This window comes from Haliotis rufescens, unplaced genomic scaffold, assembly GCF_023055435.1.
Source record: "Haliotis rufescens isolate VD_foot unplaced genomic scaffold, xgHalRufe1.0.p SCAF_2, whole genome shotgun sequence".
NCBI classification, from domain to species: Eukaryota; Metazoa; Mollusca; class Gastropoda; order Lepetellida; family Haliotidae; genus Haliotis; species Haliotis rufescens.
Window position 1 is genome coordinate 68,182,822 of NW_025963890.1, and position 25,444 is coordinate 68,208,265.

The window sequence follows — 25,444 nt, forward strand, 5'->3', positions numbered from 1 at the left end:
CAGGTAAAGGTAATAAAAAATATCTATACGTCAGGAGAATAATGTCTTGACTTATAACGCATTATGATTTAATTTCCATAAGCAACATGATTTATTGCTTATACTCAGTATATATTTACTATTTATATTTGACCCCGACGCAAGTGCGCTCCTGCTTCGAGTGTCACTTCCTGTTATTATTCGGTCAGGGTCAGCTGCTTGAAATGTATATTGTCTAGTTTCCTGACTGTGGACCTATCATCTCATCATGGATGACACAGTTGGAGGCGGCTATGGGTCAATTAACTCAGACATAATCCCAATAAATGGCGCCGAAGATGGGAATTCACGCGGAAGGTATCCGCCATATACACAATTTTCAGTTTCAGTGATAATTTCAGTTTCGCCTGTGACATTTATTTTGACAGTTTGGGCTTTCCCCATATTGTTATAGATTAAACAATAAATCAGTGAGATCCCTGTTATCTTCCCATTTTCCTTCTTCCTTCTTTCAATTTAGATCTAGAGTTGTAACCGTTTTACTGTGATTGTTCCTCAAAATTCAGCTCCCGCGATGGTTGTGCATGTGGATTTAGGAAAATCACACATATCATATAATTAAATATTTTATCGACGGTATCAATAATCGGATTACCGTTGAGTATTTTGTAATTTCAGAACCAAAATGGGGAGAGGAAGTCGCAGGGATGGAGAAGTAGCTACAGCACGACGGTATTGTGTTGCATTCATAACATTTTGCACATATAGATTCTATGCCACTTATAATGCAAGTAGATTACTACCTGTCATGTAGATCATCTTACATATGTAAAGTTTGGCATGCCAGAAACCTATGACTGTGGGTTTGAATCATGGTTCACCCTGATGTGTCCAGGTTTGTCAACATCATGCACGCTGGTGGGTTTCACCAAAGTGGTCAACATCTGAGACCTAAGTAACCTCAGGTTTTTCCCACATCAAACTGGCATGCTGTGATATAACTGGAATACTGTTCAAAGCGGCGTTAAACCCAACTCAATCACTCATGAATATGTCATGAAGAGCTTCATGCATATGGCACGTGTTAAGTGTCATGCATATGTCATCTAGTGTGTCATGCATGTCTCATGAAGAGCCAGGCATATGACATGGTAAGTGTCATGCATGTGTCATGTAGAGCCAGGCATATGACATGTTAAGTATCATGCATGTGTCATGTAGAGCCAGGCATATGGCATGTTAAGTATCATGCATGTGTCATGTAGAGTGTCATGCCTATGTCATGTGAGCATCATGCATGTGTCATGTAGAGTGTCATGCATGTGTCATGTAGAGCCAGGCATATGGCATGTTAAGTATCATGCGTGTGTCATGTAGAGTGTCATGCATGTGTCATGTAGAGCCAGGCATAAGGCATGTTAAGTATCATGCATGTTTCATGTAGAGTGTCATGCATGTGTCATGTAGAGTATCATGCATTGTCATATAGAGCCAGGCATGAGGCATGTAGAGTGTCATGCATGTGTCATGTAGAGCCAGGCATGTGGCATTTTAAGTGTTATGCATGTGTCATGTAGAGCCAGGCACATGGCATGTAAATTGTCATGCATGTGTCATGTAGAGCCAGGCATGTGTCATGTAGAGTGTCATGCATGTGGCATGTAGAGCCAGGCATGTGGCATGTTAAGTGTCGTGCATATGGCATGTAGAGTGTCATGCATGTGTCATGTAGAGTGTCATGCATGTGGCATGTAGAGCCAGGCATGAGGCATGTAGAGTGTCATGTAGAGTGTCATTCATGTGTCATGTAGAGCCAGGCATATGGCATGTTAAGTATCATGCATGTTTCATGTAGAGTGTCATGCATGTGTCATGTAGAGTGTCATGCATGTGTCATGTAGAGTGTCATGCATGTGTCATGTAGAGCCAGCCATATGGCATGTTAAGTATCATGCATGTGTCATGTAGAGTGTCATGCATGTGTCATGTAGAGCCAGGCATATGACATGTTAAGTATCATGCATGTGTCATGTAGAGTGTCATGCATGCCATGTAGAGCCAGGCTTACAACTCATGATTGATCTTCCCCAGTGAAGTGAAGGAGTGTGGAGAGTTTCAACTTTTGATGATGTCCTCAGAAAACATGAAGGAGACACTGAAAGTAACTTGATGGTTTAACGCTATGATGTTTTGTTTCCAGACAACCGATCCGTCAGTATAGCATTGGGAGCACTACCGATGATGGTGATGAGACCCAGGCGCTACTCAGTCGCTACAAATACTATAACAGATTAGCTCCACACAGTGAAAGTGTGCTGGTAAGATATCCGTGTCAATCAAGCAATTGGTGGTGTGTATTCAGAGAACGTACCACTGAATCAGTGAATGTCTTTTCAGGTAAACTAACATAGGATAACTATCTTGGTCAATAAAAATGTGAAATTTGAGATAAATATCACCAGATATAATGGTGTACCATTTCCATTGTATTTCCTGTTCTGCCTGGCATTGTTCTATATGCGGGATTTAAAATTACCCTGTGTATTTTCTTGTAAACTAAGCCAGAAATAGCGATCAGCTGTACTCACATTTTCTACCAATCTGCCAGTGATTTGGTTTCAAAAATACCCAATAGTATATATCTTCAACGAATTTTGATGCTGGGATCAGATAAATTGTATGTGAAACTATTATTTTATCAGAAACAAGCATGAAATACTCATATCCCCCGCCAACATATCTGGTTGTGTGCAGGGCATTGTGTTTATCTTCTCCAATGTTTTGATAGGGTTTCATACATCATACAAGGGGCGGTCGGGTAGCCTAGTGGTTAAAGTGTTCGCTCGTCACGCCGAAGATCCGGGTTCGATTTCCGACATGGGTATAATGTGTGAAGCCCATTTCTGGTGTCCCCCACCGTGATATTGCTGGAATATTGCTAAAAGCGGCGTAAAACCATACTCACTCACTCACTCACTCACATCATACAAACAGTTTATGCTGTGTTTTCCAGCAAATGCCCGAACATGTGGTTCCGGAAAACTACTGGATCAAGATCCTCATCCCAACCAAGGGGAAACAGAGCAGCATCATCACCATGTGAGTGGCCAAAAATGAGGAAATTTAAAAAAAAAACATTGACCTCATTTATAAGAAATAATAGAAATATAATTTTGTGTTCTTTTTATCTTGAGTAATCTGATGCATCAATATTAATGATTTGATTGATTTGAACATGATTTTTCGACCACAGCAGGCATTTGGAAACAAATCTATCTCAGGCCATTGTGTGGAAATGTTTGTGTATGGAAAGTGTATGGAATTTCACTATTATTTTAGTTAATTATGTGACTCAACATGCTTGAACTGATTTTATGCAACATTTTGAATGTTGACCTTCTCATGACCATGCAGTGTTCTCTCAAAATGCATATTTTATGCTGCAAACTTCTCTGAAATTAAGGAGCTTCAGTGCCGTGGGACTATTTGTTTACTGGTTTCACAGATCAGTTGATAACATCCTTTATAGACGAAATAACAGGAAACAATTATACCTGTCATCAATATGATCGGGCTGATATTGATGATATTGATGAATAACTAATAAAGAGTAGAAAGTATAATCTAGACTGAGCCTTGTCCAGTCATTTCCTTGCAGCACAAAGTGTCATTTTGCTTTCCTCTGGTTGAAACTTAGAATATATTCACACACTTAATATAAAATAGTGTATCGTGATACGTATTTATCATGAACAAAGTTTTAAGACTCCATTGTATCGACTATGGTTACATACAAGCTCCGTTACACTTTCGGTAACATTGCTGCCACCAGTGTTGGCAAGGCCATTACAAGAATCTTGAAATTTGCCCTCTAACACCAAATGTAGTCACGTTCATACTTTTTGTTTGTGTTTGGGAATGCCATCATAGTTTTGAAAAGGTTTACGACTGACCATGTTTTCCAGATGAATTTACTTTGTTGTTTGTATAATCAGATTGGTTCGAGATTGCAGTCTAACGGAAAATCAACCAACATCTCCCTTACATTCTTACTATATCAATTATATGATAGTTTTAATGAAATAGAAATTCAAATTGACAAACAAAGAAAGTAATTTAGCAGGGGTAAGTGTACGACAGTCGTCACTTGTTTGTAAACATAACCCTCAATCGGCTGCGAGTTCAACTCCAAGCATGATTGTGGTCATCTTTCACTGTGGGGAGCTTGTGGCTACATAATGCCAAAATGAATATTATATCTTTTAAATGTTCTCAAACTAGTTTTAAGCATTATCTGTGATAATACTGTCCTGTGATAATACTGTTGTACTGTCCTTTGGCGACAGGTTTTTGTACGGTCTAAATATATATCATTAATGTATAACTTTCTCTCGGCACGGTATGGCTGAAATATTGCTGATGTGATGTTAAGTTTAACTCACTCACTCACTCACTCACTGAATGTTTAACACTGAGACACTGTTACAGCTTCTCCTTGTGGAACACGATGATGGGGACTTCAATACTAGCAATGCCCTGGGCCATCAAGCAGGTACTACACAAGGATATTATAGAATTATTGGTGATTTGAAACCTTTGATGGACGAATCACAGTTGAGTATTTTTGAAAGTCATGGTAGAAAACTAGTTTGTTGTGTAATTTTCTTATCAAAACGAATAATACACAGAATATGGGTCAGTGCTGTGTCACTTTTGTATGAGACCAACCCAGTGTTAAAATTCAATGTTAAAATACCTCTGAATTTGGGAAAAAAAGAACTTTTTTAAAAATCCCAACTTTGAACAAAATGGTGATTTTCCCCAATCTGCCGATGAAGGGCACTTTCCTATTGATGCTTGTTGAAAGTAACAAAAGAATTGTGATGCATCAATCTATGGTAAATTGGAGAAATTGGAGATGGCATTATCTGCCCAGAGCTGAGTTATAATCTATATGTTTCACTGCAGGCTGGGTTTGTGACTGGGATTGTGCTGTTGGCAGCCATGGCGGCTCTCATGTTATACACCAGCTACAGAATACTCAAGTCTGGGGAGGGAATCGGTGAGTTGATTCTCTTCACATGTATATGGTATTGTGTTCATTCTATGCTCGTCGTAAGAAGCGACTATGCTTGCAGTAAGAGGCAACTATGCTCGTCATAAGAGGCTACTATGCTCGTCGTAAGAGGCGACTATGCTTGCAGTAAGAGGCGACTATGCTTGCAGTAAGAGGCGACTATGCTTGCAGTAAGAGGCGACTATGCTCATCATAAGAGGTGACTAACGGGATCTGGTGGTCAGGCTCGCAGACTTGGTTGATGCATGTCCTCGTTACCAATTGCATGGATCGATGCTCATAGTGTCAATAACTGGATTGTCTTGTCCAGACTCTATTATTTTCAGGCCTCCGTCATATAGCTGGAATAGTGCTGAGTGCTGCATTAAACAACAAACAAACAAACAAACAAATATACATATACAAATTAAGATGATTCTATGAGATTCCTTGATTGTACAGGTTATTCATTTCTGGGGAACTATTGTTGTACCTATGTTTGAATTTTCCCCTGCACAAGCATCCAGACGCATTCATGTCACTGAAGGCCGATTTACTCACTCTATGCACATGTGCTCTGACATGTACACGTGCACTCATTAAACATTTATCGCGACGATATGAAATGTACAACAGATCGCATGATATTGAACTTAGCATTATTCCAATACTCTACAAAATGCTCTACTGCTAAAAAGTCAATCAGCAAGGTTTTTTTGTTAGATTTAAATGTTTGAAAAGGGCTTCTCTTTCAGGTTTCTTCAATTATGATAAAGGGCAAGTAAGGTCAACAAACTTTACAGATTTTAATACTTTGGGGCATACTCTATCACAAATGCAAGACCAAAATTTTATTTGAAATATGGAAATAGCGTAAAATAGTGTCAGTAAGGGGAATGCACTTACTGGGGGTTTAGATGGGTTCCCGGTGTTTCACGTGCTGTGCGATTTCAATTTCAACGTCACCTTAGTAACAACACTGAAGATGCCTTCAGTTGTTTACTCAGGGGATTAATCCCTGACAGGCATTGTTGTGTGGAATATGGCTGAGGGCAGCTGGTGTTTTATTACCCAAACAAGATGTTGAAAGTAAAAAGCTAGATACAGAATGTTAATTGTCATTATAATTAATCACTATGTCAAGATCAAAGGACGTTTCACACATTCACAATAGTTATTTTATAATAAGATTAACAGAAATAGCAGAACCTGTGTATGGATAATGGCTAAGAATCACAACATTGATAAACATAGATAGCATACCAGCAATCTTATTATTGTTTTCTACGAATATATACTTTCTCTCTCGTAAATTACCAAAATGTGTCTAGGAAAATTGATATTCACAACATAATCGCAATCATTTTTTTCACTTTGCTTGCCCTTTTACCTTTTATATCATGTTAATGTAACCTTCATTAGGGCATAGTGACCCTGTTGTATAAGGCAACTCATGTGCAGAGTTGCATCCCTTGGCCATGTCAGGATCTGCTGATCAAGGTTGAACCAAGTTATGCCCTGAATATGAGAATATGATTTTGATTTTTCAGCATCATGCTCATTGTTATGAAAGGATAAACGTCTACAACTCACACCCCTTTGCCACCCATGAAGATCTGGGGTAGAATAGATCTTCAGCAACCCATTCTTGATGTGAAAAGCGATGATGCTTGTCGGAAGAGGCGACTAACGGGATCGGGTGATCAGTCTTGCTGGCTTGGTTGATGCATGTCATCGTATCTCATTTGTGTGGATTGATGCTCATGATGTCATTCACTGGACTGTCTAGTCAAGATTTGATCATTTACAGACCGACGTCTTGTAGCTGGAATATTGCTGACAGTGGGATTAAAAAACCCCAAAACAAACAAACACACCCCTTTGGGATTACCTCCCACCTGTTATTAGTGTTAATGAAATACCATTCAAAGTTGTGTTGAACCTTGATAATATATGGATGTCATCTTGCTGTGTATTTTTTTATTTCCAGCTGGCTCTAGTCAAACGTTTGAGTTTTCTGATGTTTGTGGTTACTACCTTGGCCGGTGGGCAGAAATAGGAGCAGTTATCTGCTCCTTGTTGACACTGCTAGGTGGCGCTATTGTCTACTGGATTCTCATGTCCAACTTCCTCTATAATGTTGTCACCTTCATATACTGTGAGTACCATGGAATCTCTCCACTCAAATACGAAGCAATTGTCATTTGTTCTAAAAAAAAAAAAAATTATGTAGACTTTAGATGTTACATGGTTTAGGCTTAAGAAAATAATAGTCTTGGTTCTCCGGCAACACTGCCATCATCTTAAAGTCCGCCTCACAGTTTGTTTTTATTTTCATCCCCCCTCCCCCCCCCAAAAAAAACCCCTTTACTTTTCCGCATCCCAAACACACGACCTCGGTAGTGCAATGCTGCAATACTTAAGAACAATATGATTTCGCCGAAATTATTGTAAACAAAGTTAGGTTACATACTACCACCCCCTGAAAATAACCAACTCCCCCGCACTATATTTTCAAATGCTATTGCATGAGAACCAATTCTTACATTTTTTAAGCCTTATGGATCTGCTGACCTTAAAAGTATGAAAAGTATGAAAAATTATCACCTGTAAATCACAATAGTTTTCTTATTCTCCTAAACACAAACTTATGTGGTCATCATAAAAAACATAGAGTATGAAAGTGCTAAGCTACAAGACCAAAGTGATTGGCTTGTGGAACATTAAAGTGTCATTTCTGTTTCTTCAGGGCAACCTTTCAGTGACATCGTTTCAGTGTACTTGAACAGAAGCTCTTTATATTTTCAGATAAATTTGATCATGCTGATAATTCCACAGTGCCACTGGACAACTCCACTGACTTCCCTGATAGTAAGTAAGATATTAATGAATCATTAAGTGTACTATTACTGCCTCGGAACTGTGAATGCAACCATGGCAACTGGAATGATTTGAGCCTGAATTCTGAAGTAAAATGTTTTTGATGTAAAACAAATATGCTGCATTTTGACAGATAAAAATGACCTTGAATGGGGTTTGATAGTTATTAATTATATTTATCCTGACACAACACATTGCAATTTCATTCTTCACTTTGATAATATGACACAGAACCCAAAACCTGCCTCTTCTGTCTTAGGGTCAAGATCTTGCCTTTGGTTACCAATCTTTGGTCACCTGTCCTTGAACTCTCTTTTTCCTTCTCATTGCACAGGGGCGATAGCTAGTGGTTAAAGCATTCTGCACACTGGGATACATGTGTGCTTGCTATTGAGATACCAAATCCTTGCTGTTGTGGTTGTTTGACATTAACACCCAAGACCTACAGTCTCTGGTATCACAGCCTTAATAACAGATGGGCAGACATAATGTATACTTGGACCCAATACCAAGTACGCAGTGTGCAAGCTGGACATATGACAAGTCAGCAGTATCATCATTCCACAGTACTGATGAAAGTGGTGATATTGTCCTGTCAAACTTTATCTGGGTTACATCTAAGCCAGGACTTCCACCAGGACTATGAGACAGTCCAGTGACAAGGTCTACCAGGAAGTGGTGGTGGTGATGGCGGCTGTTCCTTCCTCTGGTGTAATGGAGGAAAGCTGTGGCATTCTGACTAATGGCCCTAGCATCCACGATAAAGGGTCCACTGTCAACTAATATCTGAGCGATATCAGGGCAGTCGGGTAGCCTAGTGGTTAAAGTGTTCGCTCGTCACGCCGAAGACCCAGGTTTGATTCCCGACATGGGTACAATGTGTGAAGCCCATTTCTGGTGTCCCCCGCCGTGATATTGCTGGAATATTGCTAAAAGCGGCATAAAACCTCACTCACTCACTCACTCACTGAGTCATATCGCGGTCAAGTATTCATCACAAGCTACTGCTCAGTGTTAGGCTAAACAAAATAATAGTCTTGGTTCTTAGGCACAGCCCACATCATCGTAAAGTTTGCAGCACGTTTTGTTTTAGTTTTCATTTTTTTTTAAAAAGAAAAAAGTCTTATACCAGATATTTCCATTCTGTGACAATAAATATAGTTGTTGAAGTGAGGATGGAGTAAGTAATTAGTGAAGAGGGTGCCCCCTCAGCCTGGCCTAATCATGCTAATCCAGATTTAATCCTCTGTTGATTATCAATACCACAAACTGCAGCTGCCAACATCTGTGTATTCGCATGATAAGAAATAATTTACATTAATATTCTGACACAAGACTCAGACCTGCCCGTCCGTCACTGGAAGTGTTGATGAGACGGTAGTGAGGGATGACCTGGGGTAATAGCCCCACCACCCCCCCGAGATAGAAGAGGCATGTTTTGACCTCTCTGTTATATGCAATGAAGTGCAATGACTTGTGGCAGGAAAAGTATTCTAATATGAATATCCAAATTTATGTAATTTTCTTTGAACATTGTTTAAAGACTTAGTCAAGTCTGCTGAGATTGCCATTTGGCTTAGTTTAGTTTCTCGTTAATGTGCCTGTTGCCTCAGGTTTTTTGGTTTGGGTATTTTTACATCACAAACAATGCATTCTCTCTGGAAGTCTTCCTTCTGTAATTGTGTGACATTGTCATGTGATTCTCTGTAAATACTTAACTCTTTTCACCACAACATCCTGCTTCACTTCCTTGTGTACATTTGATTTGGGTTTTACCAACATCCCATAACAGTCCAGTCGACACTACACTGGACCAGGACATTTCTGATAACAGGTCAAATTTGTGTTAAAACTCACCAGAAGGGTGTTATTGGTCATAATATAAACATCCCAAAGAAAATCAAGGTTGGGAAAATAGATTTCTGGGGCATGGTTCTGGGGGTGGGGTCTGTTGTCTTTTCGCACCAATTTCAGCAGGAATGCATTTGTCATGGCTACATAGATCATGTGAAAGTATTGTTTGGGGTCTTCATTCTAGTCTGTATTGTCATTTCTTAGGAATCCTACTTTGATCAAATACAAAATATTTTTCTTATTTATCATATAGTCAATGTTGGCCATCTTGAATTCAATGATGATAAAAAATGTCTGTTGATATCTATATCCGATAACATCTTTTGCATTTGATCTTAAAATGAGCATTGCTTACTGTGAGTTTTCTGTCCGTCCATTGTCTTTTAACTGTCAACGTCTTCTCCATTCAGGATGGATGTGACTGAGAGTTGTTTCTGGCTCTAGGTAGAAAAAATCAAATAACAAAAAAATCTTTAAGAATCGTTAAGGAAACCACTAGGTCTGGGAACAAACATTTTTTTATGAGAAGCAATAGCATTAAGCTTTGTACCATAAAAATATTTTGTTTCATATTAGTAAAAGTTCAGAGCCAAGACGGCAGAAGCTGCTATGAGTAATGTCTAAATATCTTGTTGACTTCAGTTAGATTATCAGTTTGTTATATTGAAGGTACAGTACATTGACTGTCATGCCCGATTCACTTCTCCAACCAAAACAAAAGAGCTCCACAGCCCAAGCCCTGCACAGAATAACTAGCTTCAGTCATCGTTTTTATTACAGGCAAACTGAAGAGAAAGCTTTTGTGATTTCTTTATGGATGAGTAAGAAAACACTAATTGCCAGCTTGATTAGGTTAGAAGCCAGTGTTTATCAAAGCGTAGCTTACAATATAAACATGCCCCGGCCATATGATGACAATCACTCTCCTACCCAGAGTTCCTTGCTGCCAGCCTAGTACCTCTGTCCATCTTTCACAGTGTTTTTCATCTGTTTCTATGTGGACAAGTCTATACATTTCGATAAACATGTGTCCTGAAATGTATATCTTTCATTGAGAAAATATTGTAAAAGGTAAAAAGATATGTTTTAGTCTGTTTTCAGTCGTACAAATGGGTATCTCTCATACCCTCACGTCTAGTCGCACGTTTAGAGGAAGCCAGAATCTGGAATGTAAACATTAAACTTGTTTCCGTCCGGTTGCGCACGCACCTCCCTATGACATGCCACAAAATCTCTCAGCGCGCCTCTGCGCTGGTCGCTCGAGAAAGTCTTTCGCGGTAGACTGCTAGTTTGTATTCTACTAGTACTTATCGCTTATCTACAGTTGTTCTAATAAAGTCATAATATGTCTTACCTGTAGACTCCTGGAATGTAATCCTTGGTAATCCATTGTTTGTGTTCAACGCGTGTTTCGCTGTTTGACAGTGATTCTACACGTGGCAATATGTCGGGCATTTGTGCCTCGTGTCAACGAAAACTGTCTAAAGTAGACCCTCACAAGTATTGTCCTTCCTGCATCATTAAGGACGGGTTTTCAACGTATTCGTGGAATGAACGTTGTAAAAAATGTGAGAACTTGTCTTCAATAAACTTTAACTTGTATCTTCGTGCGTTGGCGAAGCGGGCCGCTGACCAGCGCTACAAGCGGAGATGGTCATCGGTTGGATCCTTGGACTCTGCACCCTCCGCATCAGGCCCTGGGGGTGGCGAGTCGACCACACCTAAGAAATAAGTTGAAAAAGACCCGCCTCAGTCAACTTCAGGTTTCGACAAGACACGTGACCATTCGCCTGCTGATGATACTACCCGCACGACTGGTCTTCGTCATTCGGTTGATCGAGAGCGTCACTCAGCCTCCCCCGTTACGACGGGACCGGGTGGTGACGAGGACCATGAGGGGACTACGGTCCCCAGTCGGTCCGCATCTCGTTCTACAAACGACGATAGGGACGTCGTGCGGGACGACAGTGGACACAGAAGTCGTTCCCGTTCAAGTCGGGACGACAGGATGAGTGCCTCGTCGAGAGACAGTACACGACACGAGGGCGTTCATCGTCATCGTGGTCATCGAATGTACGATTCGGACGATAACTACGATGGGGATCGTAGTACTTCTACAGTTAGAGATCGTAGCCCTCGTCCCCACGGGGACGTGCGACGTTCTCGCAGGGAGAGTTTGGGGGTTCAGCGTCGTAGTGAAGATAGTGACAGAACGACGACCTCGTCTCACTTTCATATCGACCCGGCTTTGATAGCCCAGATCACGGCGGCGGTCCTCGCCTCGACGGCGTCGACCAAGAAGGATACGACTACGTCAGGGGTCCATGGCCCGTCAACTAGTACAGCAGCTCCTTCATCTACGCCTCCACACTCGACGTCGACGATGGGTTGTGACCACAGCCAGCAAAGAACGATGACAACCACGACGCGTGCGGGCTTTAAGGTCGGAGATACACCGCAGTCTCTTCAGTTTTCTCCTCCCGATGTCTTCAGAGCCATGGCTCACGATATGGACCAGAACTTTGGCTCTGCTCTGCCTGGGCAGAGCTTCTGCAAGCCGCCTGGTAGATCTCGTTACCCGATCTATGGCATGCCGTTTTCGTCACCCATGACTAGGGATTTGGACTGGGGGCTACTCTTCAAGAGACCAGCACCCTCCACATTTGGAATCCATGGGCACTGCTGTTCGTCACCAGCTGCAAACGCTTGCTATGCTGTCGACAGCGATCAAGGCCCTCTCAGTGTACTTGAGGTGAAAGAACCCCAGGACGAGGACGACAGGACGGTGCCATCGGTCCTCACCTGTATGCAACGGTGGATCTAGGACGTCCTCGCCCAGTCCCGATATGTATCGGGCCAGATTACTACGGCGCGTCGCCATGGTTACATCGACTGCACTGACCTACCTGATCGTCATGGCAGGTCTCTCTTACGGGCCCCGTGGACATCGCAACAGTTGTTCGACGGTCGTACCAACGACGTTCTGGACAAGTACTCCAGGGAAGCCGAGCGTGACATCATCATTTCGGCTTCACCCAACCTGTCCAGACGGCCACCGGTTTCGAACGCCCCACGACGACGTTACCGAAACGAGAATGTGCAACGGGCCTTCCGTAGGGAGGTTCGCAAGGGAGGTTCGGACAGGAAAGGTCGCCAGGTCTCCCTTTCCAAGTTTCCCAGAGGGGGAAAGTACCAGCGGGGGAGGAAGTGAGGTCCATTCCCCCGCCGTCGCCGTGGTTGGAGTCTCCCCCGGTGACACTACCTTTAGACGAGCTACCGGTAGGGGGGCGACTTCGTCCCTATGCCCACAAGTGGGTTTTCCTCAACGCAACATACATCCAACCACCCGACACATTCACCTTGATATCCCTCAGCTCTCTGCGTCGGATGATATTACCAAACGACTTCCTCGTCTCGTTAGACCTTCAGGACGCGTATCTACATGTACCAATAGCTTCCGAGTTCCAGAAGTACCTCCGATTCGAATGCCAAGGTATTCATTACCAGTGGGCGGCCCTCCCGATTGGAATTTCTACGGCCCCGTGCTTTTTCACACGGATCATGAAGACGGTCGTAGAATGGCTCCATCGGCAGGCGATCAGGGTCGCCTTCTACCTAGACGACGGGCTCCAAGCTCACCAGTTTACAGTAGCCCTTCAAGGTGAGTTGGCGACCACCCTGAGTCTACTACAGTACCTCGGGTGGATCGTCAACTTTCAAAAATCGGACTTGGTACCACCTCGGGTTCTACAGTACATTAGGATACGCTTCCAGACGGGAGTCAATCTGGTCCAGGTACCTCAAGACCGTTGGGACAAGATTGTCAGCAGCGTTCCGTGACGTCTACATGCCTCGTCGTCGGTGCACACGTGGCAGGAAGTCCTCGGTCTGTTGACATCGGCCCAAGACTTGACCCGTCGAGGTCGTCTTCAACTTCGTCCGCTGCAGAGATTGCTGTACCCCCACCTGGAGTTTCCCAATCTCCTGGTTCCACTTCCGGCGCAGCTACGTTGTCATCTGGAGTGGTGGCTCCAGCCGTCGAACGTTTGCGAGGGCGTCTTTATGAGCGAGCCTCCGTTCATACTACACCTATTCGTAGACGCGTCATTGGAAGGCTGGGGAGCGCACTTCGGGGACGACCAAGCGGCCGGGCGGTGGTCGCCAGTAGAAAAGGTCCTCCACATCAACTACCTCGAGATGGAAGCAGTGATTCGGGCGGTCGAGTTTTGGAAACTTCGACTCCGTCGGAAACGGCTGATGATACAGTCGGACAACTCCACAGTCGTCCACTGCGTCAACAAACAGGGAACAACTCAGTCGGCGGCCCTTCTGGACCAGACATTCAGGTTCTTCGCCCTCGTCGACGACTTGGACATGGGCGTACGCGCCCGTCACATCCCAGGGGCCAAGAATGTGATTGCCGACGCCCTGTCGAGACCATCGAGGCCGTCTCCCACGGAGTGGATGATCCATCCGACAGTCTTTCATCTGCTGACAGATCGACTCTGGTTGCCCCAAGTAGATCTCTTTGCTGCCCCGTACAACATCCGCCTCCCTCGATTCGTGTTGCCGGTTCCAGACCCATGGGCATGGGACCACGACGCTCTAGCGATATCGTGGGGGGTCTAGACGCTTACGCGTTTCCACCAACGGTGCTGTTACCATCGCAACTGGTGAAAGTTCGTCAAACGGCCAACCTGCGTCTGCTTTTGGTCGCGCCTTATTGGCCGGCCAGAACATGGTTCCCGGAACTTCTTCAGATCATCGTTCAACCACTGTTCCCGTTGCCAGATCGAGACGACCTCCTTCTTCATCCTCACACCGACGACTTGCATCCGGGGTTAAGAACTTCCAGCTTCACGCCTGGGTTTGCTTAAGACCTTGTTAATGAAGAAAGGCTATTCGGCTAAAGCGGCAGCGCTTGTCTCGTCGGCACATCGAGTTACGACTCGTAAGCTGTAAGATGACAAGGGGACCACTTTCTCCATTTTCGCCAGGTCTCATGGCTTCAACCCGGCGGTAGCGACCCCACCACAGGTGGCGGAGTTCCTAGTCTCTCTCCGGTCATCTCGGCGTCTGAAAGGGTCGACGATCTCGACATATCTGGCAGCTTTGGCTTCAGTAGTGCCGTCTCCTACGGGCGACAAGCTCACTAACGTACCGGAGTTGCAGAAGATTCTACGTGCCTTCATGGTTGAAGATCAGTCACGTAAATTCCGACCGCCGGCCTGGGACCTCGATGTCGTTCTGCGCAACCTGTCTAGTCAGGCTTACGAGCCTCTCGATTACGTTCGATCAGCGTAACCATGGCAACGTCCATCTTGGTCTCCGATGGGATTTTTTAGCGAAAAATTAACTTCCTGGCCTAGATCCGAGAATGTTCAACATTCCTTCCTTGTCTGCCATTATGGGCCCTCGTGATCACGCTGATCTCACCTTGTGCGCTTCGTATTTACCTGCAGCGTTCTGAACAGCGACGACAACATTTTCGACGGCTGTTCATACCGCTCTCAACCAATGCAAAGAAAGAGATTACACGTAATACTCTCTCATTTTGGTTGAGAGCGGTAATTCTCTGAGCTTACGAGGCGCAAGGACTCGCACCTCCCACCTCATCTCATCCGCACGAAGTTCGAGCCTTCGCTTCAACATTAGCACTCCACAGTAATTGTTCGCTACAAGTTATTATGGAGGGCTGCTTTTGGAGATCTACTTCAGTGTTTGCTTCGCATTATCTTAGAGATATCTCCACAGAAGAGGTTGAAGGACTCAAACAGTTTGGTCCACTCGTGGTGGCACAACAGATCTCTCAGAAAAGACAGTGAATTCGTGTTTTATTCACTTTGGAGTTTTTGCTCGACACTTCGTGACATACTACAGGTTACAATAAAAGCTGTTGGTGAATGTACGCATTCTTATGGTTTTTTGTTGCGTGCAGTACTTCTGCTTTTTATTATGGTTATTCGGTGTATGCATCGTCTTCCCATACATTATAGTACTGCTCGTATTTTTTAGTTACTTTGTATACTGCGAGTTGCTCTGTAACTAAATTATGCGCCGACCTCACTTCGATCCAGGTTCAACTGACGTGTGCAGTTGTACTGTCGCATCGATAATTAGTTGTGTGTCGATGAGCATTACCCATGCTATTTTAGTTACCTTGTCTACGGCGAGTTCTGTAACTAAATTATACGCCGACCACATTTCGATCGCAATTCAACTGACGTGTGCAGTTGTCCTGTCACTTCGATAATTAGTTGTGAGTCGAAGAGCATTAAACATGCTGTTTTAGTTACCTTGTATACTGCGAGTTGCTCTGTAACTAAACTATTCGTCGACCACACTTCGATCACAGTTCAACTGACGCGTGCAGTTGGCCTGTCGCATCAATAATTAGTTGTGTGTCGAAGAGCATTAACCATGCTGTGCGTTCGTGATAAACAACTTGTCTCGTCCGTGCATCTGGTCGAATGTTCTATTGTCACTACAGGGGTAAGGAACTTGGTACATTCGACGTGAAAGTGGTCACTGCCTGATTACTTTCCTGACCCTCCTTCCAGTGTTCCGTCGAATTCTACCCATTTGTACGACTGAAAACAGACTAAAACATGGGTTTTTCAGATTAAAAACGATGTTTTATTGGTCTGTTTTCAGTCGTACGTTCCCACCCAGCCATCCCCACAGGGAAGTAATCCAGTCCAGTCCTGCTTGATGGCTTATTCTTCGAGATTTGTGACATGTCATAGGGAGGTGCGTGCGCAACCGGACGGAAACAAGTTTAATGTTTACATTCCAGCTTCTGGCTTCCTCTAAACGTGCGACTAGACGTGAGGGTATGAGAGATACCCATTTGTACGACTGAAAACAGACCAATAAAACATCGTTTTTAATCTGAAAAACCCATTTCTCCTGGCGTATTTATCTTCCACATGCGGTTATCGAAGCCCTATGGAGTGCTAGGGATATGGTCACTTTGAAGTGTAAAGCTATATTGTCGTGCATCTCACTATCACAGTCTTAATAGTATATCTATATAATCATGCAAAACAATATGTAAACTGCATAGAAAAGCTTGCATTAGGCCTGTCTGTTCATATTTCAGAATAAGTGTATTTGTTTACATACAAGAGAAAAGTGATAAGCCTACACCTGTGGTGGGGTCACAGGAGCAGAAACTTCTCTATCAATATACCCTGTGCCTGTGCTTGGTGGGCATGGATGACCCAGCTGTCTTAGGCACCAGAATTCAATGAGACAAACTACATCCTTTAGGCATGCCAGAAACTTATCATGGGTTCAAATTCAAGTTTTGTCATACCCATGCTCTTGGTTTCAACATAGTGGTAAACATCTGAGACTCCGGGCTTTCCTTCCACATACCAGGCTCTCATGTCATAGTGAGTGAGTGAGTGAGTATGGTTTTACGCCGCTTTTAGCAATATTCAAGCAATATCACGGCGGGGGACACCAGAAATGGGCTTCATACATTGTACCCATGTCGGGAATCGAACCCGGGTCTTCGGCGTGACGAGCGAACACTTTAACCACTAGGCTACCCGACCGCCCCCTCTCATGTCATAACAGTCTCACACTCATTCTCTCATTGATTCTCTCACTTATTCTATCACTCACTCACTGTCCTTTGGCGACAGGTTTTATACAGTCTAAATATATTTCTCTTTAATGTATTACTTTCTCTTGGCACGATATGGCTGAAATATTGCCAATGTGATGTTAAATTTACCTACCTCACTCACTCACTCACTCACTCACTCACTCACTCACTCACTCACTCACTCACTCACTCACTCACTCACTCACTCACTCACTCACTCACTCACTCATAACCAATAGTCATTCAAAACCATTTCTGGCAGTTGGTATTTGCATCGTTATGCAGGCAAGGCACACTGTAATCACATGGGCAGCACATGATTACAAAAAAGTAACATCGGGTGCATATAATTGTTGAACAGGCATTTGTTGAAATGGCAGATCTATAAACAAATTACACCCCATGGCATGCACACAGCATCAGCAATAGGCGATTGCCTTACTGTTACTTATTATTGTTGAATAGCACTCACTCACTCACTCACTCACTCACTCACTCACTCACTCACCTCTATTTCCTTTGCAGCCGTCTGCTCTGGCAGTGACAAGGGGAACAACTCCGTGGGTACAGGTGTGTCGGACGAGGTTACCCACGACACCTTCACCACGTACTGGCATGAGCAGCACACTGTGCCTTTCTTCCTCATCGTCATCCTAGGACCACTTCTTAACTTCAAGTCTCCAACTTTCTTTACCAAGTTTAATTCTCTGGGTAAGTTGAAGGGAGCATTCTCCACCAAATATATCTCAATCTCCTCTTTTGTGAGGAAGGATTTACATCAACAGTTTAAAAGGTGTTTTTACATATTTTTTGTGAAATGTAATCTTTAAGGTGTCAAGTCAATTCTTAATAATACATACGTCAACAAGAATAACTACATTGACTGTTTATTTAATCATTAACAGAAAATTGTAGACATTATGAAATAATGACATCGTTCAGTACAAAGATGAAACCCAAGTCCCGCCCCCCCTATTATCAGCCAATCAGGAAACAGTAATCTACTAGTGGGCATGGCCTAATTCTTTTTTGATTGATGGCAACACATAGTTACCTGTGACAAGCCACAGATAAGACAACATTATTTTCAGAGCTGCTTTATAGACAATCAAACCATTTGAACAATATCCAGAAATTTGCAATTAGCTGGCAGAAAAATTGATTTTGTCCTAGTGAAACCTCCATAAAATGTCTTGCCTCATGATATCTGTCTGTATGGGTAATGTAAGATTGTAACTGTATTTCCCAGGAACCATATCCGTGGCCTACCTGGTGTGTTTTGTTGCTGTGAAGGCATCACACTGGAAGTTCAACATTGATTTCAACCCGAGTGATGCTCTTTCCTGGGATTATGTTGAAAGTAAGTGATGACACAACAATACGTCGGACCAAGTTTAATGTATCCAAACAATGTCATTCTATAAAACAAATAAGAAAGATCGCCTTTGTGAGACTGATCACAATATGGACATGCTCTATGTCCCATTAAATCTGGGTTACAACTGGTCTTCAGCAACCCATGCTTATAGGAGCAGGAGACTCACAGGATCAGGTGGTCAAGAAGCTGACTTGGTTGATGCATGTCATTGTATCCCAATTGTATACAATCAAAGCTCATGAAAGGTGACTATGCTTGTCGTAAAAGGCGACTAACGGGATCGGGTGGTCAGACTCGCTGACTCGCATGTCATCGATCCCAATTGCTTGGATCAATGATCATGACATTAATCACTGGATTGTCTGGTCCAGACTCGATTATTTACAGACCACCGTCATACAGCTGAAATATTGCTGAGTGTGGCGTTAAACAACAAACCAACCAAACTTATTGTAAAAAAACTAACAAGCATTAGGTAGTTACAATGCATTACCTGGCTGATTGTGTCATGGTTATCCAATTGCATGGCTGTATGTTGCTCATGCAGTCAACCACAGTCAACCATTGCCAGACAGGCCCTGGGTTTACAGGCTGCCGGGCTGGATTAATTACTATGGTTACAGGCTGCAGTGTTACAGCTGCCTGAATTACCATGGTTACAGGCTGCTGTGATGCAGCTGTGTGAATTCCCATGGATATCGGCTGCTGTGATGCAGCTGCATTAATTACCATGGATACCGGCTGCTGTGATGCAGCTGCGTGAATTCCCATGGATACAGGCTGCTGTGATGCCGCTGCATTAATTCCCATGGATACAGGCTGCTGTGATGCAGCTGCATTAATTCCCATGGATACAAGCTGCTGTGATGCAGCTGGATTAATTACCATGGTTACAGGCTTCCAATCTACAGCTGGAAGCCTGTTGCAGCATAAAACAACATTCACCCACTCAAATTACAGGCTGTTTTAGGTGTCTTTTGTGTTTCAGATTTTAAGCTGACATTCCCAGCCTTGACTGGTATAGCATCCCTGGCATATTTTGTTCAAAACTGTTGCCTGGCAATATGTAGAAACCAGAAACATCCAGAAAATAATGTGAGTAGACAAGCAAATAATGTGTGAGACTAGAAAATAATGTGTGTAGACAAGAAAATAATGTGTGTAGACCAGAAAATAATGTGAGAAGACAGGAAAATAATGTGTGTAGACAAGAAATTAATGTGAGTAGACAAGAAAATAATGTGAGTAGACAAGAAAATAATGTGTGTAGACAAGAAAATAATGTGTGTAGACCAGAAAATAATGTGTTTAGACCAGAAAATAATGTGTGTAGACAAGAAAATAATGTGTGTAGACAAGAAAATAATGTGTGTAGACAAGAAAATAATGTGCATAAATAAGAAAATAATGTGAGTAGACAGGAAAATAATGTGAATTTTAGAAAATAATGTGAGTTGTTACCCTGTCTGGCGCTCAGCGTTAAGGGGCTAAAACAAGGACTGGTCGGCTTGGAGTCACTGTACTGTGTCTGAGTGGGGTATTCATGTTAAACTGCGGCGTGGTATCTCAGTGGTTATAACACTATAAAATCGGCATCACTCCAGACTAGTACAAGCACACACTCACACTCACACTCACACTCACACTCACACTCACACTCACACTCACACTCACACTCACTCACATGCATGCATGCATGTTGCTATATAAGTGCAATAATCTTGTACGCAACATAAAGCCCCATGGCACCTCCCCTCACCTCTGAGTTTGTGTCTTGGGGAGATTCAGGGCCAGAATAGGTCCCCAGCACCCGATGCTTGTCATAAAAGGCAACTCAAATGGGGATTGGGTGTTCAAAATGAGTGACCATGTTGTTTATTTGCCATGATGTCTTGGCTCACCCTAGAAGATGCAGGACGTTCAGACAGTGATGATGCAAAACAAAGAAGACATTTTGACTTGTGACAAATTAGTGAAGCCTGGGTGCCGTTCCACAAAACGATCTTAGCGCTACGATTGTCGTAAGTCATGTTAAAGTTATGGAGTGACCTGTACAACCAGGACAGACATTACAAAACCAGGACAGACATTACAAAACCATAGCAGAAATATAATGCACCAATGCATTGTTTGTTTTCTTGATGTGGGAGTGTGTGTGAACCAACAAGTTTTGTTTCTTTCATGAACCAAACTATTCGGTTGTCTTGTTAACGCAACGTTACTGTATTTGCAGGTTCGAGATTTGACGATAGCCTACATATTGGTAGCTGCAACCTACATCTATATGGGTGCCATATTTTATGCATCATTCCCGCTTGACAAGTCTTGTATAGAGGATGTGAGTACCGTAATGAGTCCATGGATATATTCCTCCAACACTATTCATGGAAACCAGATAGACACTCTGCAGTGTTTCAGTCAGCCCATGCATTCACAAGCCAAGCAGAGTTCAAAATAGGCAGGTAGGCAGGTAGATCTCATGTTTGTCCCATAGTTACAACTTTTTATGGGTCCTTATGGCTTGTTCTAAATTTATGTGTCAATTTATTTGTCACAATAAGCTGCATTTTTTAATGAGGACCTGGAGAGTTTACTTAGGGCCTGCAGCTTCGAACGTCTGTGGGTTCTGATGGCACTCCAAGGGGGATGCTCCATGGGGGATGCTCCAAGGGGGATACTTCAAGGGGATGCTCCAAGGGGGATGCTCCAAGGGGGATACTTCAAGGGGGATGCTCCAAGGGGGATGCTCCAAGGGGATGCTCCAAGGGGGATGCTCCAAGGGGGATGCTCCAAGGGGATGCTCCAAGGGGGATGCTCCAAGGGGGATGCTCCAAGGGGGATGCTCCAAGGGGGATACTCCAAGGGGGATGCTCCAAGGGGGATACTTCAAGGGGGATGCTCCAAGGGGGATGCTCCAAGGGGGATGCTCCAAGGGGATGCTCCAAGGGGGATGCTCCAAGGGGGATGCTCCAAGGGGATGCTCCAAGGGGGATGCTCCAAGGGGGATGCTCCAAGGGGGATACTCCAAGGGGGATGCTCCAAGGGGGATGCTCCAAGGGGGATAGCCCAGATGTGTGCATAGTTCTCGCATAAGGTACTGCCCCCCCCCCCAAAAGGGAGCTCACTGTAAATGCTTACTCTTACACTTCTGGAACCCCGTGACATGAATTTGTGTGGCTGCTGACCCTTATTTACATTGTATAATTGAGAACAATAATCCATTATTGTATATGTTGAAGAGTCCAGGAATTTCTACAATAGACCTTTCATCTCTTCCTGAGAATCATTACTGATTTGGTGTGTGAATTTCAGAATCTCCTCAACAACATCAACACAAATGATGTCATGGCGTTCGTGGCACGCATTGGGCTGTTCTTCCAGATGCTGACTGTGTTTCCCCTGCTGCTGTTTATATTCAGGATTCAGTTCATGCAGGCGATCTTCAAGTCAGTCTGGCCGAGGTGAGTGTTGCCATGGAGATACTCAGCAGTACGAATCAGCCCTAGCACTACAGTCAGCGGATGTAGCCAACTGTAAACATGAAGGCCCTTATTAATAAATTAGTTGTTTTCCTCCAATATGCAGGTTTGATGTATTCTAAACTTGTTCTACAATATGACTTTGTGGCTTGGGTCACGTGGGTGATTGCATTTCATTGTTCCCCGACATTGTAGGACATAATATCAATCACAGGATTGTCTGGTCAAGACTTGATTATTCACAAGGTATTTTAGCAATAACTGTGATTTCTAAATTTGTCCTATGGTGATTGGTTGATAAATGCAAGCTAAATTCTCAAATATTTTATCACTGGTGTTGGCTTGGCCACTGTGAAACATTGCCATTTAACCAACTTTATTAACTCTAATATGGATTCTGGGGCCGATTGAGTCCCTAATATCCAGTAACCCATGGGTGTACTGGAGATTTGACTTCCAGGATGAATGTGATTAAGTTTGTTGCATGCAGGATGATGCTATGACTAGGAACTGAGATGATATGTTGCCATGGTTACAGTTGGCGCCATGTCATGATGCTCAACCTGGTGCTGATGTCTATATGTATACTATTTGCTGTCTTTGAACCACATATTGGAAGAATCATTGGGTGAGTTTTGCCAGTTTTTGCTTTGTGGTCTGTTTTTGTTTCTCACTTACTATCTTAGCCCTTGTGCACTTTTTCGTGGTAGGTCAGTACATATTCATACAACTTCTAACACTTGCACTCTTTTCAATTGGGTGAGTTTATGTCATGGCCTGTTTGTCAATGTGCATCGTGCATTGTCTGTTGCCGTCCTCAGAACCAATGAAGTTGAAACCTCCCATTCTTGTTGCCACCAATGATGACACCCCAATGTCTTAAAGAGGTTTGGATTTAAAATATAGCCGCCATGGCAGCCATATTGAAAAAAACTATTTATGTAACTATTTATATATGATAACATGACATTTTGTACAGTTCATTTTAGTTATTTATTAGTATTTATGTGGTTGGTTGGTTGATTTGTTGCTTAACGCTGCACTCAGCAATATTCCAGCTATATGACGGCGGTCTGTAAATAATCGAGTCTGGACCAGACAATCCACTGATTGATATCATGAGCATCGATCCATGCAATTGGGTTCGATGACATGCATCAACCAAGTCAGCGAGCCTGACCACTCGATCCCGTTTGTCGCCTTTTACGACAAGCATAGTCGCCTTTTACGGCAAGCATGGGTTGCTGAAGACCTATTCTACCCCGGAATCTTCACGGGTCAGTATTTATGTGGAAAATATTTGAATATCAATGGCGACATCAGCTTCTGTTCAGTTGCTGCCTTTGATTTTGTAACTGTTGACAGCTACAGTACTGGGGCATTAGTTTCACCAGTGATCTGTTGCACTGCAGTGATGCAAGACAGGATCTGCCGATCAGGGGTTCGAATCCCAGATTATGCCCCTTGGTCTGTCAGCACCATACCATGTGTCCATGGGTTTTTCAGGCTCTGTGACTCTTTCATTTCATCCTGCCGTCATGGCAGTGATTGTTGATCATGGTTTCACTGAACGGTTGCCTGGGCCGAAATTATGTTTACAGCTTATTTTTGACTGAAATGTTTAATCACTCAGTCACTCTTGTGGCAGATGTTTCTTCATGTCATATTTTTTTTCATTCAGATTTGTTGGAGCTTTTTGTGGGTTCTCGTATGCCATAGCCTTGCCCTGCCTGGTCCACATGCGAGCACTGTACTTGGGTCAGACAGGAAGCACCCTCTCATGGCCATCAGCGATATTTCACTCTGCGCTCATTCTTCTTGGTTTTGCAAACTTCGTTGGACAGTTCCTCATCATCGGCCATACATCATAGGACCTCAGACCGGTTCTCATCATTGGCCATAAAACATAGGACCTCAGACCGGTTCTCGTCATTGGCCATACATAATAGGACCTCAGACAGGTTCTCATCACTGACCATATGGCATAGGACATAGGACCAGTTCTCATCATCGGCCATACATCATAGGACATAGGACCTGTTCTCATCATCGGCCATACATCATAGGACCTCGGACTGGTTCTCATCACTGACCATATGGCATAGGACATAGGACCAGTTCTCATCATCGGCCATACAACATAGGACATAGGACCTGTTCTCATCATCGGCCATATGACATAGGACCGGTTCTCATCATCGGCCATACATCATAAGACCTCGGACCGGTTCTCATCATCAGCCATACATCATAGGACATAGGACCGGTTCTCATCATCGGCCATACGACATAGGACATAAGACCGGTTCTCATCACTGACCATAGGACATAGGACATAGGACCAGTTCTCATCATCGGACATATGACATAGGACATAGGACCAGTTCTCATCATCGGCCATATGACATAGGACCGGTTCTCATCATCGGTCATATATCATAGGACATAGGACCAGTTCTCATCATCGGCCATGTATCATAGGACATAGGACCAGTTCTCATCATCGGCCATATATCATAGGACATAGGACCAGTTCTCATCATCGGCCATATATCATAGGACATAGGACCGGTTCTCATCATCGGCCATACATCATAGGACATAGGACCGGTTCTCATCATCGGCCATACATCATAGGACATAGGACCAGTTCTCATCATCGGCCATGTATCATAGGACATAGGACCAGTTCTCATCATCGGCAATATGACATAGGACTTAGGACCGGTTCTCATCATCGGCCATATGACATAGGACATAGGACCAGTTCTCATCATCGGCCATACATCATAGGACATAGGACCAGATCTCATCATCGGCCATACGACATAGGACATAGGACCAGTTCTCATCATCAGCCATATGACATAGGACCTCAGACAGGTTCTCATCATCGGCCATAGGACATAGGACATAGGACTGGTTCTCATCATCGGCCATAGGACATAGGACATAGGACCTGTTCTCATCATCGGCCATACATCATAGGACATAGGACCGGTTCTCATCATCGGCCATATGACATAGGACCTCAGACAGGTTCTCATCATCGGCCATAGGACATAGGACATAGGACAGGTTCTCATCATCGGCCATAGGACATAGGACATAGGACCTGTTCTCATCATCGGCCATACATCATAGGACATAGGACCGGTTCTCATCATCGGCCATACATCATAGGACATAGGACCTGTTCTCAT

General features: G+C 43.5%; 1 protein-coding gene across 1 annotated transcript; it reads left to right on the plus strand.

Annotated features, from left to right (window-relative positions):
• Window positions 1-180: 180 nt before the first annotated feature.
• Window positions 181-24,236, plus strand: LOC124134624 (sodium-coupled neutral amino acid transporter 9-like). Its single transcript, XM_046499555.2, has 15 exons — window positions 181-336; window positions 658-711; window positions 2,180-2,297; window positions 2,993-3,078; window positions 4,468-4,531; window positions 4,948-5,041; window positions 7,026-7,193; window positions 7,844-7,906; window positions 17,910-18,095; window positions 18,634-18,744; window positions 19,751-19,857; window positions 20,996-21,100; window positions 22,075-22,223; window positions 22,780-22,869; window positions 23,923-24,236. Exons 1-15 carry the CDS (start codon window positions 248-250, stop codon window positions 24,110-24,112), a joined length of 1,674 nt encoding a protein of 557 aa, XP_046355511.2. The 5' UTR covers window positions 181-247; the 3' UTR covers window positions 24,113-24,236.
• The last annotated feature ends 1,208 nt before the right edge of the window (window positions 24,237-25,444 follow it).